The sequence below is a fragment of the Theropithecus gelada genome, chromosome 5 (assembly GCF_003255815.1).
Source record: "Theropithecus gelada isolate Dixy chromosome 5, Tgel_1.0, whole genome shotgun sequence".
NCBI lineage: Eukaryota > Metazoa > Chordata > Mammalia > Primates > Cercopithecidae > Theropithecus > Theropithecus gelada.
The window spans coordinates 35,278,489-35,296,395 of NC_037672.1; the positions used below are offsets into that span (position 1 = coordinate 35,278,489).

At 38.3% G+C, this 17,907-nt stretch overlaps 1 protein-coding gene across 2 annotated transcripts in view; it reads left to right on the forward strand.

Moving 5' to 3' along the window:
* DTHD1 (death domain containing 1) overlaps positions 1-16,252 on the forward strand; it is a 66,095-nt gene extending 49,843 nt beyond the window's left edge. For both annotated transcript variants that reach the window (XM_025386134.1, XM_025386133.1), the window contains exons 8-9: positions 10,544-10,601; positions 14,957-16,252. In XM_025386134.1, the coding sequence (XP_025241919.1) occupies positions 10,544-10,601; positions 14,957-15,279 (381 nt within the window). In that variant the 3' untranslated portion in view covers positions 15,280-16,252. The remainder of the gene's footprint in view (positions 1-10,543; positions 10,602-14,956) is intronic.
* The last annotated feature ends 1,655 nt before the right edge of the window (positions 16,253-17,907 follow it).

The window sequence follows — 17,907 nt, forward strand, 5'->3', positions numbered from 1 at the left end:
TTTACGTGTAAATACTTCAGAATGTTTCTCTAAGGGGTAAAAACTTTTAAAAAAGACACAAGACTACATTACTACTGGTACACCCAATAATATTAGTAATTATTACACGATATAAGCTACTGCCCAGCCCTACCCTATTTTCCTAGTGACTCTATATTTTTTTCTTTTTGCAGTTGATGTGTTCACAAACAGCATCCAATCAGGACCTACACACTGCATGTGGGTTCCTTTGTTGAATTACTGATGTAGGCCCTGTCATTTGTAGACATGATCTCAATCAGTTAGAGACTTCAGTAAGAGAGTTTAATTGATTGGCTCAGCCTGTAGAACTACACAGGAGCAGAGACCGTATGAGGACTCAGACTACAAGGTCGTTTTTCTTTTATGCTTTACTAGCTTCCTTCTATTCCTTGGGCAAGCCAGATCCTTGTTTTCCTTATGTCCACCACCTTTACCACTATGTCATATCGCCTGTCATTTCCTTTGTACCTTTAAAATGTTTGGCAAATCTAGATCTTTCAAAAGAGCCAGTTAGGAGGGAAGGTCGTACCTTTTGCTGAAACTAAGCTTTGGAATAGAACTTCTGTAGCCTTGGATAGTGGTTTTTCTCTTTACCTAAATTTTTTCAGCTCCGGAGTCAGAAGCAGGCTTCTTCAGCCATCTTGATTTTGAATGCTTTGCCACTTCTGAACAGTTTAGTGTTTTTCTGTTCTATCCATATGGTGACATCAGCTCTTAGCTCATTGTCAGAGCAGAGATGACAGCCGTTCCTTGAGCAAGACAGCTCCAGTTTTTTCCATCTTAAGTTATGAGTTCATGCTCCGTGCACTTTTTTATGACTTATCATTCATACCCCTTAAAATGTGATCTGTACAGTTTTGAAAGACAAAAATGCTTCTCATATAAGTTTACACTGAATGATATGACTCACAGCAAATAAAAGGGTTGCTTGGTTATACTGCTGTTTCCCAAAGTTTGGAATTGCAGGTGCTGTTTTAGTACAATATACACACCAGCTTTCAATAAAAAGGAATCAAAACAGTGAAACAATGTTCTCTTTTTACACTTTAATCTGAGTGGAACTCAGGTTGTTGTTAACTTGTTTTCCTATCTCCTTAACAATTGAAAAGCTTTCTTTTTAACAGAGAATAACTCTCGGGTTCAGAGATCTTGGCTGGCAACAGAATTTAATAATATTGTTATGTTTTAATTGTATTTTTTAAGGTTTTCTTGTGTTTATACAGATGAAATTGTTTTCTCACTTATGGTTTAAATAGAAGAGTTTCTTTTAAAATGTATTTATGTAGGCAACAAATATTTTTTTAAAATACTTTAAGTAATAACCGGTACTATTTTGAGCACTTATTACATATGATACCCTAATTTCAGATACATGATGTAACTCAATGCCTCTTTCTAATGACATTGTATAACTTTACTTTTAAAAGGAGGAGACTGAGGCACAAAGGGACTACTTTGCTTAAGGTTACAAGTTTAATGAATAATATGTTAGGAGTTGAGCTCTTTACTTCCATCTAATACTACCGCCAAGTCAATAAAATTGATATATGTAAATAGTAAGCGTAGTGCTGGAGCTACTGAAGTAACTGAGTGGAAAGTTCCACATTACAACCTTCATGTTACATACAAATGTTAACTTAAAGTTACAAATACAGGACCTGGATTCTTACTGATGTCAGTTTAAATGTTGTATTTGTCATTTAGCATGTATGTTTTAGTCAAATAACTTTATCTTTCGAAACTTGTTTCCTCATTCATAAAATAGGCATAAGAACCTCACAAGGATGTGTGTGTATGTTTATGATGGACTATATGCCATATTATACTGTCAAGGTTCTATAACATACTTTAAGTTTTTAGAGTAATTCCTGGTACATGGCAATTATAGTAGCTGGTATTATTATCTGGAGGAAGTATTATTTATTGTTAGAGCTTCAGACAGACCTCAGTTTCATGACTAGTTTTGCCATATTCCTAGCCATATTACCTTGGAAAAGTTACATCTGTGAAATGGGGATAATAACACTTCAAACCATTGTTATGGGTTTGCAATGATATAGTTACATGTACATCCTCACTCGATACTTACATAAGCTTTTATTAGATTTGTGATTATGTTGAACACATAACTACAGCACAAAGTTTTTATGCTAGCATTAATTTTTGTACTAGATTACTTTCTTGATCAATATAATGTCTAGCTTGTTTATAATGTAAAATCATTAAGAATTGTATGAGTCATACATTATAAAATCCAGCATACCCTTTACTGTTATGAAATAAATGAGCTCCAGTTAAGCAAAACTTGAGGTCATACATCATAAAATTCAGCGTACTCTTTACTATTATTATTATTTACCCTAGAGCACTTGTGCATGAAGACATTCTACTAGGTGATTATTGTGACATCTGTGTAGGATTTTTCTGGTAAATAAGTCTTTTATTTTGTTACTAAAATACATACAGGTAAAAGTGATAAGATTATAATAAAGTAAATAACCCTTTACTATTATGCAATAAATGAGCTCAAGTTAAGCAAAACTGGAGCTCATTATTGCATAATAGTAAAGGGTATGCTGAATTTTATAATGTATGACTCATACAATTCATAATGATTTTACATGATAAACAAGTTATGATTTTACATTATAAACTAAGCATTGCCATTTGCTTATGGCGACACTTATGTAGTAGAAGAGGTCTATATGCAAAATAAATACAAAGAACAGTAAGCAGGAAAAATCAGGACTTATAATACCCTAAATGCTTCTGGTGAAAATCCATGCTAAAGATACACAGAAAAATACTAATTATATGTACTTTCTTAGTCTATTGTTAATCCTATCAGTTTTACCTGTATGTCTTTTAATAACAAAAGACTTATTTAAAAGCAAGCCCTACAGTAAGTATGTGGGAATGGGAGGAGTGTGAGGTTAGGGCAGCTGGATGAAAGAGCTATTGCCACAGGTATCACAATAATAACCTATTAGAATGTCTTCATGCATAAGTGCTCTAGGGTAAATAATAAAATTAATAAAAACAGCATGTCATTTTCTTTCATTGACTGTATAAATGTGATGCTTAGCTATAAGGCGATGTGGCATCCATGCTAAATGGTGCTAAAAGTATCAGAAAATTCTTACGGTGTTACTTTACACAAAAATTTGCTCTGCACTAGAGTCTGCAAGAACTGGGAAGCAGTAGAAATTACAGAGGACAAAGTTTACAACTTCTTATGCCAAATGGCAATAATATTGTTTCGGTTGCCCTTGAAATTAGTGACTGCACAAGGTACAGTTAAAAATAGGGCATTCTGGGCAGGCACAGTGGCTCATGCCTGTAACCCAAGCACTTTGGGAGGCCAAGGTGGGCTGATCACCCAAGGTCAGGAGTTCAAGGCTGAGGCCAGAGAATCACTTGAACCCTGGAGGCAGAGGTTGCAGTGAGCCGAGATCGCGTCATTGCACTCCAGCCTTGGCTACAAGAGCGAGACTCTATCTTAAAAAATAAAATAAAATAAAATAAAATAAAATAAAATAAAATAATAAAAATATTGCTCTAGTATTCAAAGATAATGTTTTGTTTTTTCTACTTAGCCCTTCAAAATATGTGTAAAATGGTGGGAAGGATTTATGATTTTCCTGACTGTCCCCTTTCTAACTTTCACCTTAGGTTTTACTGGGTATTGTGAGGAGCCCCATTATCTTTGCTTTGCTCCCTATAATGACCTGTGTTCATTCTGTGTGGCTGGGAAGGCACAATGATGACGTGATATCACCAAACAAATCAGCCCTAAAGCTGGTCCACAATGGCAATTGTCTTTCCACTGCATTGTCTTTCACTCTTGTTTTCATGCACATGTTTCTACAGTGACATCAGCTTAGTCAGTGCCAGTACCACCCCAAAGCTCCCTGAAAGCACATTACAATGAGGGTGAGTCCCTGCCAAGGCTGAAGTATTGAGCTTCTTTCCAGTCCCAAGAACTGTCAGAGACTAGTGTGGTTAGCTGTCAACCAGGAGACCTGATCACTCTTGATCCTTAATGTTGCATGTATCACAGAGGAAAACAGTAAGAGCTCTCCATCTTCCACACATTTTTTTCCTTTTCTTTTTTTTTTCTTTTTTTTTTTTTTTTAGTGAAAGGCAAATGAGGTAACCAAGTAGAAAGCAATTTTTATACAACTCAGATTTGAGCTCAGGCTCAATTCTGAGAGTTCCAGACATGCCTTATGAGTGTGCAGAGAAGTAAACAGCCTAGAAAGTTATTTGCATGAAAGCTGAGGTGTTTCTGGGGTAAGAAATGAACCTGAGTTTCAGAAATAACTGGGTATATGAAATATGACTTGACAGAATTCTGTATGCAGGAAAGTTAGGATGGTTTTACCTGAAAACGCGTGAACATATTTTATAAATTTAGCATATAAATGTATTAAATACATATGAATGTATTAAATATTGCATGTTAAGTATGTGATACATAATATAAATATAATATACATTATTATATACCATAATTATGTATAATATATGTTAAAATATGTGAAATATATAAATATAAATTATACACTGAAAGCTCTAGTCAGCAGTGGCCAGTAAGTGTTTAGGGTTGAGCCCTGCAGCTATTGGTAAAATCTATCTTCCATTTCCACTCCTTAGATGTATGATTATGTCTGACGGAAAAAAGTTTTAATTAAAAAAACAGAAAGCCTATTTTATTTAGTTCTGTGGTATATCAGGGCACAGTGAATATTACTTTAATGTCATATGACATGAGGGGTAGGAAGCCACTTTCTTCATCCTATCATGTTTTGCCACACAGCTCATATACTGGGAGAGAGAGCTTAGGTTGGCCACTAATGAGAATTTTTTCCTTGGGAGAGAAGCAAGAGGGACGAAGAGCTCAGTATTGAGCAGGTGCAGCGGTATCAGTGCTGATGGGACCCAGCAGAGCAGCAGTAGGATAGCAGCTGTGCAAACCTGTGGAAACCACAGATGTCAGCTGGAGCTATGTGGCACCATGAAAGCAAAACTGAAGGACAGGTAGAAACCATCATGGCATGCTACATGATGATAGATGCATGGGGAGAAGCTGCTGTGCCCACAGAAGGAGTGTGGAGGGCTGCATGGTCCAGCTGAGCACTGGGGGCACCTAGTGGAACAATGTGGATACCAAGAGAGTAAAACCCATGGAACTGCCAGAAATACTTGAGAAAAATTTTCCAGAAGCTGGAATTTCTGCATGAGGAGATGGGCCCCACAGCTAGGTCATCTGTGTGACTCCTGTAAAGTAATTTATGAAATTACTTAATAGAAATTAATGTTTTTATTACTATATCCCTATAGATTTAGGTAAGGTGAAGCAATCTGGTTTACTTTTGTCCTGATGTGACATTAGAAATTTTCATCACTTTTTGGATAAAGATATTTCTTTCATTCTTCCAGGCATTCATTGGGATACATTTATAGGGTTGCTAGTTGATAATTCATGTAGGGTTTGATACTTGATTGGCTTTTTCTATGTGCAGTCACTCAGCCTCAGCATCAGAATCACCCAGTTGCTTATTCCAAATTTGGCCTTATCTGAGACCAGTTGAATCAAAGTGTGAGCTTCCCTTTTTTGCCCGTTTCTCAAGGTTCATTGGCAGGAACACCGAGGTTTGAGAACCACTGCCTACTATAGTTTCTTTTATTTTTATTTATTTATTTATTTTTTTGACAGAGTCTCACTCTGTCACCCAGGCTGGAGTGCAGTGGCATAATCTCAGCTCACTACAAACTTGGCCTCCTGGAATCAAGCGATTCTCTTGCCTCAGCCTCCTGAGTAGTTGGGACTACAGGCGTGCACCACCACACCTGGCTAATTTTTGCATTTTTAGTAGAGACAGGGTTTCACCATGTTGGCCAGGCTGGTCTCGAACTCTTGACCTCAGGTGATCCACCCACCTCGGCCTCCCAAAGTGCTAGGATTACAGGCATGAGCCACCATGCTCAGCCCACTGCTTAATTTTCTCAGCGAATAGAAAACTAAACACCTTGTGAGACAATGGTAGACAAGGTGTAAGGCATGTGTTTTTCAAAAAGCAGCGGAGATCTGAAATGCGTTCTGTAGGAAATAGTAGAAGAAATCTTCATGGATACATGAAAACCTTGCTGTGCAGATTGTGTGAACAGCTGAAACTGCTGACCTTACATGTATGATGATAACAATCCTTGTGATTGTCCATGGAGGGCCCCTCTGGCTATTAAGTATTTATTAAAGGTATGATGTACTTAACATGTGGCAAATGTAAGTACTGATATAAAAGAAGATGCAGAAGAGGACATAATAAATCACTGAGTGTCTAATTCGGGAGAGAAAACAACACATATGAAGGGCATTAACAACAATATAATATTAAGTTATTAGCTAAATTGTGTGATAGCATAGTGTATAAATTCCCAAATAAGAAACCAATTGATAAAAGAGGTCGAATTTGACCAGTTCCTTGAAAATATGGCAGAATTTGAAGGGGCGTATCATTTAAATCGAGAGACGGTATCATCATGTGAACACATTTTTTTTTTAAGTTTTTTGAGTAGGGGGGTCTCACTCTGTCACAAAGGCTGGAGTGCAGTGGCATGCTTTCAGCTCAGTGCAACCTCTGCCTCCCAGGCTCAGGTGATCCTCCTACCTCAGCCTCCCAAGTAGCTGAGACCACAGGAGTGAGCCACTATGCCTGGCTTTTTTTTTTTTTTTTTTTTTTGGTATTTTTTTGTAGAGATGAGGTCTTGCTATGTTGCCCAGGCTGGACTCAAACTCCTGGGCTAAAGCTATCCTCCTGCCTCAGCCTCCCAAGTTGCTGGGATAATAAGCATGATACTGCACCCAGCCAATAAAATATTATTTACCGCTTTGTGTGTACAACACCTTATCTACGATGATGTCTGACATACACAGGAATGAGATATACTTTCCTGGCCCTCAAAAACATTAAGTCTATTGAGTAAAGGGAAGACTGATAATGGCTGGATCTTGGAGCACTGAAAAGCCCCAAGGACGGTAAACTTGTGGAAGTTCCTTGGGAGATAACACTGGGTAACTGAGTGGATGTAACCAACTCCAGTTTGTTGAGTTTCACACAAAAGATCAAATTTTCACACATATGAGTTCAAGTAAAAAATGGTTTACTTTGCTTTAAGAATTCAATACAGGGCTATAATTAGGGAGCATGGAAAGAGTAGTCAGTAATCAAAAGAATCCTAATGGTAGTGGCTATAAAGCTCAAGACACTCATACCTCTTTCTGGTGTAGGTGCCTGTCTTTGATTTCAATATTTAAAATGACTTCTAAATAGATAAGACTTGCATCGTGCTTAACAGCATAAAATGTGACACATCCGTACATATCTGAATTGCTTATATTTTTATACTGATGCCCTCAAGAGGCTTATAATTCAGGGAAAACTGCCACATAAGCCCCACTATACCCATTTAAATGTGGATTGTGCAGCAAGGAAACAGTTTACAGAGAGCTGGAGAGTCACGTTTAAATTTGTCCAGCATTTCTCCAGCGCACTGACATGTTGCAAGTGGCATTTAAGATATCGTAGGTGGCAAATTAAAATATGCAACATTAACATAAAACAGATTACTTGAGAGGAATAAGAAATATTACTTTCACAAATAGAATCTGAGAAGATGTAATCAAACGGCACCTTTTGTCGTCGTTGTTGTGGTGGTGGTTGTTATTGTTACTGTTTTGAAGGGAAAGCAGTTTTGCTAACTAAATGCTAGCATGTGGCGGAAAGGCCAAGTTAATGCCTTCAAATGACTATTTCAACATTTTGGGCGGAGTGAAGGAGTTTAAAAGGAAAAGGTGTGGAAAGCATGCAGGAATCGTGCAGGAAGGTGCAGGTCTGTGTGTCTTGTTGTAAGGGCTATCTTGCGTAATCGCCCATCTGGAGGTCCAGTTTGTGTGATCCTGACTTCAGCCTAGCAGCGGTGGGCCGTTTGTGACTCCCACTAACAGGGAGGATTTCAGAGCTTGGTCTCTCTGCCTGGTTTGTTTCAAGATTGGCCCCTGGAATTTCTAAGCCAGCACATAATTAGATAAGCAAGCATGGTTCACAGAAGTGCCTGGTGGCAGAGGGAGAAACAAACAGTTTCAAAGTATATTTCAAGGCTAAAATCAAGAAAGGAAAAAAAAAGTTTAAAAATGAATTTTGAGATTGGAGGTTGGGATACTCAGTGACAGAGTTAGACTTGGAAAACTGTGGAATAGAACCTGCAAATAAAAACCAAATAAGAAGCAGAGAAGTGCCTTTAAAGGCATCTTTGATTGCAAGGAGGCAAGAGAGGAAAGTGGGGAGGGGGCGGCGGGACTGAGAGCTGTTTCTGCTAAGGAAGGCATCCAGCGAGCCACGTAGGGATGCTGGGAACCTGTGAGAGGGGAGACTGCAGGAGGCCAAATGTTGGCTGACTGTTCTGCTTGTAGCTGAGCCTGAGCACCAAGGAGGTTCAAAAGGTAGTGTGCAAGCGAAAAGAGTGCACAGACCAAAATCGTGCAAAAAAGGCTTGGGGGCACGGAGAGGAGGAAAATGAAAGGGAAGGGAAGAGAAGGCAACACTGAAAATCCTTTATGAAAATCCTTCATGAAGGGACCACATGGGCAACCAGCACAGTGCCTGGAAGTCTAAAAAGAGCCTGAGCTACCCCAATTCACTGCTTCCATGGTTGTGCATCAGATGAAGTACTTGAATTGCATTGTCATGTACATGAAAAAAAATTTAAACACTGGAAGCATTCTGTGTGCATCAAAATGCGATGAGACATCTGTGAACAAAGAGTTAAGGGGGGGGGGGAACTGCTGATACAAAGAAAAGTCTCAATATGTATCTCTTGTCCAAGGCCATGGGCCCTTTGATGGGAATGATACAATCTGCTGCATTATTTAAACTGGTGTTTCTCTCTCAATATTTTGAGGGGTTCAAACACATAGCTGATGCCTTGAAAATTATATGCGCTATTTTGCAGTGCTATAGTATAATAACATACTTCAACTCATGCTATGTTTCTTAATTTTTTTCCCATGAAAACTTCTTAATGGAAGTTTTATATGTTTCCATGTTTATGTAATATTTGTGACAAGAATGCCTATAAAATGTGATATTCAGATTCAACTAACTTGTATTAGGGGGCTCAGTGGGAAGCAGTATGCTACTCATTAACATGTAACACTTACATCATCCTCGTATCATTGCTGTGAAATAAGCTTTAGAAAACGTTTTGACATACAGTAATTATAGATTCACAAGAAGTTGCAAAATATAGTACAGAGAAGTTCAATGTATTCTTTACAACCCAGATTTCCTCAGTGGTTGCATTTTAGATAACTATGGCAAGATATCAAAACCAGGAAGTTGACATTGATACAATGTGTATGTATAGTTCTCTGGCATTTTATCATGTATAGATTTATGTAACTACCACATTCAAGATATAGAACTATTACATTACCACAAAGATCTCTTTTGTGCTCCCTCACCCCTTCTCCCTCCATCAGTAACCCTTGGCAATCACTAATCTGTTCTACATCTTTATAATCTTGTAATTTCAACAATGTGATATAATCAGAATACATAACCTTTCGAGACTAGAATATTTCTCTTAGCATCATGCCCTGAGGCCCTTGCAAATTGTCCCATGTATCTATGTTTTGTTTTGTTTTATTACTTTAGTATCCTGTAGTGTGGATGTTCTATAGTTTGTTCAACTATGTATCTACTAAAGAACATTTTAGTTGTTTCAAGTTTTTGGTTAATTCAAATAAAGATGATGTGAACATTTGTGTGCAAGGCTTTGGGATGTGGGCATCCATAAAGGCATTTCAGGGCTGAGGCTGAGCACTTAAATAAATTCCCCAAAGTGCAATGCTACTGAACCACTGGCTAGGTATCTGAACCCAGATAATTTTATTTTATCTCATATGCTGTCTCCACTATTTCATATTACCTGAGAAAAAACTGTTCTCCAGACTCTGTAGAAAGCTGGCAAAATAAATATATTTACTTCTTGATAAAATGTTGATTTTCGAGTAATATCTGCTCACTGATTTGATTGCTTTTAACCTGTTAGGTGCCAGGTTTGTGCTGAGTGTTGAGGCAAAGGGCCTGCCCCACAGGGGATTTTATAAAATACAAAATATCATCTTTATAGCATGCTGGTAGCTTGCTCTATGCTAGCTGGTTTAACAGTTTTAAATTTTGGTTGGAAAATATTCATTTAGAGTTAATGTGAGTGCTTTAATAATATTTAAATGTGTATTCTTAAATTTAAATGTGCTGAAATATTTGGGTTAGTATACTTTACTTTACTTAGGAAAACAAGTGCTGAGCATGCATGTACAAATAGAGTATTTAATTTTGTGAGGTATGCAATTCAGTACTTCTTCCAAATAGAGATGAGCTTTGGATGAATTTTTGTTGTAACTTATTCACAAATTAATTAATTCTTCTGTTTATTTTGTGTTCCTTTCCCACAATAGCATAAGAAATTAATCAACCGTCCACAGAGTACCCAAAGAGTTTCTAAGGATCCTGTAGGTGAGGAATATTCGCTTTGTCATCATTGTGGTGCTTCCCCACACCTCTTATATGTTATATATATGTGAATCATTTCATAAAAAGGAATGGAGAAAGTGACTTTCCAATTAAACAATCATTAACTTTATTGGTCTAATAAATACTTATTTCCTGTGAAGTCATACACAAATAAACCAAGCTAGCATTCTTAAATCTGCATGTAATTAAAGCTGAGTTGAAATCTGCAAGAAATACAAATGTTACTGAGTTTTATTTTACTTGTATGACTAGCAGTTGCTTAGTTTACTAAATAGATGACTATACTTTGAGCTGAAATGTTGACTCCTAAGTTGTAAATCTTAAAGTATGGTCAATTGAAATCAACATTTGAAGTCAATCTATTTGAAATTGAGATATATGTTGATATGAAACCACAAGAAACATTTAATATTTGGTTGTCATTATGCATAATTCAATTACATAATAATGCTATAGATTTCAGGATGCAACTGGAAACTTTTATTCTATTTTAGCTCTTGAAACATTTTATTTTGTGATGTCAGTAGCTGCTAATGTGATAATTTATTGGTCTTGAAAAAACATCAGCGAGGATTTTCTTACTAGTGCATCAGGCCCACTATGAATGAGAGACTTTCAATCAGGGGTTGCCCTTACAGATTGGTACAGAAAATGTTCAGGTCTTACTAAACTCCATTAGGAATAGGATATAATAAACACCATATTATAAACCCTTTCAGGTATAAATAAACTGTGTCTAAAAAGAGAGCAGATGATATAGAAAACAACAACAGCAATAGATGAAAGCTTTGCAAGTTTAATAATGCTGTTAATCTTTGAAGAATTTGATGTCCAGATAAAAGCATAATCACTGCCATCATCAACAGTCACTGGAGAGTACAAAGATAGAAGGATCCTTCTTATGGGTACTAGGAAGTTCTAGTTTCTTACACAGGTTAGGAGATATTTGTCCTCACACGAGTCCTCCCACATGACCAATGCCATCAGAACTTCTGTAGGAAGTGTGACGGTAGACGAGCTTAGACATTTTGAGTGGGAGGAAACATGAAAAGTTTTAAATGCCAACTAAAGACGTTTAGACAGTAGGAAGACCCTGCAAGAAATTCGTTAACAGGGGACTGGCAAGATCAGATTAGACTTTCAGGTGAACCAAAACTGACAGCAGGAATACAAGTGAGAACCCTGGTTCCTGCAACAGGCAAGGAAGAAGCTAGGTAGAACACGGTTAAGATTGAGTCAGCAAGGCAGGAAAGTAGAGCAAATATTTGAGATTATCAGAGTTAGGAACATCAGGACTTGGGTGCAGGGGATAAGAAATAGGCTTTGAAAAATGTGAATAACATCACATGTCTCAGCTTGCTCAGCTGAGTGGTCGCATTTACTAAGAAAGTGAATAGCGTGAAGGAAGATCAAGTAGTGAGAAGGAAAGGCCGTCATTGATTATTTTGATTTTAGAAATATCACATTTGTTTTGGCTGTAGTATCCACTGACAGATAATTAGGAGATGAATATTGGAGTGCTATACCAGGATTTAGGAAAACAATGCCAAAAGATAAAGATTGGGTAGATCTAGGATATTTCCCATAAGGTAACATCAGTAAGAGTTGATGCATTCATTCATTGAGGGGATGGGACAGAAATAGAAGAGGTCTGAGATAGGAGCAGTAATGCAGCAGTATTAGGAGGAAAAGAGTGAGCAGAGGGAAAAGAATATAGGAGGAAGAGAGTTAGCAGGGGGAAAGGACAGCTGACAAAGGGCAAGAGAGGAAAGAGGAGAAGCAGGGGAGGCCAGGGACTCCAAGAAGAGGGTAAAATGCTCTATGGAAATCAGAGAAGATGCAGGCCAGGAATCAGTGCAGTGCGTAATAATTAGGAGGCCTCTCAGAAGACTGGAAAGGAAAGCTTCAATAGAGTTTTGAAGAAGGGAATAGAACCCCTAAGCAGAGGTTTAAGCAGTGAGTCAATAGTGAGGAACTTGAGGCCTCAAGTTTACATTAGACATTAAAAGAATATGTGATAAAGAGAAGGAGAGAAATAGCACAATAGCGTGACACAGCAGCAGAAGCAAGGGAAGAGGAGGCCTGAGAGTGTTTGTAGGAAGCAAGGAAGGAGCCTTGGTGAAGGGGAGATTCAGGGACAGGTGTGAAGGGAAAATACTTGATGAAAAATAGTGTAAGGGATGGAATCCAGCAAACACAGAGGGGTGAGATTTTGTAAGAAAGTAATTTTGAAATGAAAACAAAGTTAAGAGAAATCAAGACAAATGACTTTGGGTGAAGTAGAAGCAGACATGGGCTGAGAGAAACAGAATAAGATTGAGATTGGGGCTAAAGAGAAAAGATTAATGTCATTGTTACAAACAAATTTAAATTGTTTAGAAAAATTATTCTTAATGGATTTTCAAGTGACTAAGGGCTCAAATGGTATTACATAGCTTACAGTTTGTTGATCGCATTCAACATATTTTCCTAACCTCAGACAGCCCAGGTAAGTGAATGCAATCTGAATAACTCAAGATTCAGATTGACAAACCGAGAAAAATGAAAACTAAGAAAGACAACATATTTTAAGGTGGATGCAAGACTATCGCTGATGTGCATAGTTGATCACTAGGAGCAGTGCAGGTACAGAGATATGTGAGACTCTGCAGAGGTGACTGAATGACTGGGGGACACCAAGGGATCACTATAGTACTGATGGCAGCAAAGAGTATATTGAGCAGAAGCAAAGGAATAGAGGCCATGGAAAAAGTTTAGGAGGTAGAGGTCAACAGTAATATTAAGAGGCTGAAACCATGGAGGTAGAATAATTCTGGCTGAGCATGAAACATGAAGATTGGCCTTGAAAGTCAGTTTCCAGTTTGGCATCACGAGACATGTCATTGGAGTTGACAAAATTAAGGAACCACATAATCTGGGGTCAGAGGTGTGAATGATGATCCGCAGGGTTGCTGATGAAGTTGCCTACAGAGTGTTGCTGATGACGTGGATGGGACAAGAAAAGCCTGCCCAGATAGCATGGACATCAAATTGAATGCATTGCATGGAGGTAGCAGAACACTGGGTTGAAAGTGATGATGGAGAAGAAGGAAGTGCTGGCCCCTTTTCCTTGTTTTCACAGAAAGGTGGCTTTATATTGTAAAATCAGAGTGCAATTTACAGGAGTGTGTAGGAGGAAGGAATAGTCGAGTAATGAATGGAAGGCAGATAGAATGCTTGCTTAACACCAGACCAGGGAAACTGGTGCAGGGGTGGAGCATGAGAGTGGAAGAAAGTGGCTATGATGCAGGGGAGGGCTGGAATGTGAAAGCAGACAGATAGCGGAGAAAAAGGTTTTATTTAGAGTTATGGATATCAGTAACAACCATAACAACAGGTGAACAGGAGTCAACAGAGGATGGCCCAGTGGAAAGTGTTGGTACAAAGGATCTTCCACAGAATTGTTTTTGGGTGGTAGATCGTGTCGTGTGTGTGTTTGTGTGTGTGTGTGTGTGTGACTGTGTGTATAGTTAGGGATGAGTGTGAGGATTGGCTAGCTGCTGGTACAATTTATGCATCAGATTAGCACTAATAAGGAGAAATACGTTTTGAACCTAAAATGACCCTCCAAAAACAGTGCTACTTGGCCGGGCGCAGTGGCTCACACCTGTAATCCCAGCACTTTGGGAGGCCAAGGTGGGCAGATCACGAGGTCAGAAGATCGAGACCATCCTGGCTAACATGTGAAACCCCGTCTCTACTAAAAATACAGAAAAAAAAAAAAAAATGGCTGCGTGTGGTGGCGCATGCCTGTAATCCCAGCTACTTGGATGTCTGAGGCACAAGAATCGCTTGAACCCAGGAGGCAGAGGTTGCAGTGAGCTGAGATCGCACCACTGCACTCCAGCCTGGAGACAGAGTGAGACTCCATCTCAACAACAACAACAAAAAACAAATAAACAGTGCTACTCAAAGCATGGTTGGGGACCTCAGCACCAGCATCTTCTGGGAGCTTGTTAAAAATGTCAAGTTTGCCCCTACTCTAGTTTTTCTCAATTAGATTATATAGAGCAGAGTGTAAAAATCATTTTAACACACCCTCTTGGTTCTCAGGCACATTAAAATTTCATAAGCATTTAAAACTCTCTGCAATAGTTAGTGCCCCCAGGAGATGATCCCAGAATGCCAGGGATTCAGAAGCTTTTGACTGTTGCTCTAGGTAGTCTCATATCTGTGCACCATGCTCCAAGGCCAAACCAAAGAGCAGGGAGACTTCCTATAAACAGGTGTGGAGGGTTAGACCCATGCATCCTTCAGGAAAGAGTCCTAACTCTGAGTGTTCCTCCTATGTCTGACAGAAGCCCTTTGGGATAACTTGCTCCATTGGTTGGCTGAGGAGCTCTCAGAAGAAAATGCTGAGTCTCTTTCGTCAACTCTCCCTCTGCACCGTAGCACCATTCAGCTCATCAAACTCAAGAACCCTGATGATCTCACAGAACAGATCCACGAGTTTCTTTGCTTCTGGAAAAAATCACTTCCAACTTTCACCGACAAACTTCGCCTCCTGGCTCGACATCTCCGCAAGATTGGCAGGAGCGATCTTGCAGAAGAGCTCAAATTCAAGTGGGAAAATAAGGTGTTCACTGAACCACAGCAGTGGTTTGATGTAGCAGCCGAGTAAAAGCCTGATCACTCTTCCTTTACCCCTAGGAAAAGGCACATGGTGGGTTTTTAAGACTGTTTCTGTTAACATTTTCCTAGCAGTTTCCAAATGACATTATTTGAAGTCAGTCTATTTAATGATGTGCTATTGAGAAATCAGATGAGACAAAGGGAGAAGCACAGATCAGACAATAGAAAGCATTCCTGGGTGTGAGCGCTCCTCTCTGGTTGAGTGATTATGTTTTGCAATCACGAGTGTCTTCAGTTTGGCCTCACTTAATAGCATTTGCAATTGAGTTTGACTTGTTCACATTTTAAAAGCTGAGTGTGAAGAAAAGATCTGATATATATAATTACTTATTAATTTGCTATCTACATAAAATTAAACTGGTTTTCCATGATTTCAAGTGTGAACTCAAAAATATCTGAGACAGTTCTCAATCAATTTAGAAAGATTATTTTGCCAAGGTTAGGGACAGGCCCATAATACAGCCTCAGAAGATCCTGATGACATATGCCCAAGGTGGTCAGGGTAGAGCTTGCTTTTATGCATTTTAAGGAGTTATAACACATCAATCAATACATGTATGATGTACATTGGCTCAATCTGGAAAGATAGGACAACTCAAAGCGAAGGCTTCCAGGTCATAGGTAGATTTAAAGATTCTTGATTGGCATTGATTGAAACAATTATTATCTAAAGACCTGGAATCAACAGGAAGGAAATGCCTGGGTTATGATAAGGAGTTATGGAGACCAAAGTTTTATAATGCTTATGAAGCCTCCAGGTAGCAGGCTTTAGGGAGAATAGATTGTAAATATTTCTTATCAGACCTAAGGTCTGTTGATGTTTATGCTGGTCAGCTTTTCCTGAATTCCAAAAGAGAGGAGGGCATTATGAGGCCTGTCCAACCTCCCCTTCCCATCATGGCCTGAACTAGTTTTTCAGGATAACTTTGGAATGCCCTTGGCTGAGAGGAGGGGCTTGTTCAGATCTTGGGGGGCTTAGAATTTTATTTTTGGTCGACTCAGGCAACCAATTCAAGTTACATAGATACCATGGAGCCTACAGTAAACAATACAAAATAAACTGGGCTGAAAGACTTGATGTCGGTGGTAGTAGTTCACTTTAAAAAACTTGTCTAAACTCGAAATAAATTAAAAATAGAATAACACTTCAGCCATTTACTGCCACGAACTTTTCCTTTATAAAAACATAACTTGGAAGAGGGAAAATTCCATATTTTGTTACTAGTGAAATGAGGCAGTGCAGAGAAAATAAGTTTTCAGTGAAAGAATTCAAGGCCTATTTCTTCTACTTAGGAAGAAAACCTGCTTTAAAATTAGTTAACAGAAGCCTTTTTATATAAGCCCTAGATATACATCATTAAAAACAAACAAAACATCTGTAAATAGAACACTAAAATGAAAGAAAACTTAAAACTTATCTAAACCCCTCTTTCTATTGATAATCACTATTAATGTCTAGTATAAGCTTTGAGATTTTGGAAAACCTAAAGCCCTTTAGCTCTCTGAAGCAGTTTGATATAAATGGGACATTGAACTAGTTTCACTGACTCATTAATGCAAAAACCATTAGGTCATTGGCTTGAAAACATCAGTAGCAATTAGTTTCAGTTATTGAATACCTAGGAATTAATTACGTTATATTACCAAATTAAATGTTTTAATCGTTCTCAAATTTAAATGGAAGATTTCCTTCTACAAATTAACCAGGGATTTAGGTATGTGTTCAGTTATATATTGAAAAAGGCGGTTCCAATTTTCAAACATAGTCCCATAAAGGAGTATTTTATTAGTCAAGATTTTTTTACATACTGCCAAAAAGATACAATAATATTTTCATGTATTCTTGGAGCAAATAAAACAGACCAAAATGTTCCTTGTTTTCCTGATTGCAATCGAACAAAAAAGTAAAGAAAATGAAATTTGCTTCTTATCCTGCCACTAGAGATTACTGTTATTAACATTTTGGCATAATTTCTTCTGGTTTTCTTTTTACTTGAAGAAAATATTTCTATTTCTATGTGTATAGATGTATCTAAGGACACTCACATATGTGTTTACCTGCATGCACACATGCTAATATGTATGTCCCCTCACAAACACCCCTGCCACACATGTCTCACAAATGCACCCTCAAACACACCGGCCTACCCTTTGTCTGCATGGTTTTGCATCCACCTGTGCACCTCACATATGCTGTCAAAACACACCCCTCCTGCACACCCCACTCCCAACTATCTCACAGAAACACACCTATTCACATACATAAATACGTGTGCACACACACACACCTCATACACATATAGTTTCAGATCCACTCGTACACTCTCACAACTGTCCTCATTCACATATACCCCACCTCCACATTTCATATACGCATACAATCATTAATATGCCTCCCCCACAGACACATGCACACACAGACACGACATCTCACTTTACCTATACCACTTCACCTGCACACATACAATCTCATTAAACCACTCCCTCTCACACCCCTCCTGCCTCTTTTTCTCTCTTTCATACATACACTCACATACATTCATTCACAGGCACATATACACATCTCTTCACACACAGATACATTTTACCGCTAGAATTAAAAAAAAATACTGCACAT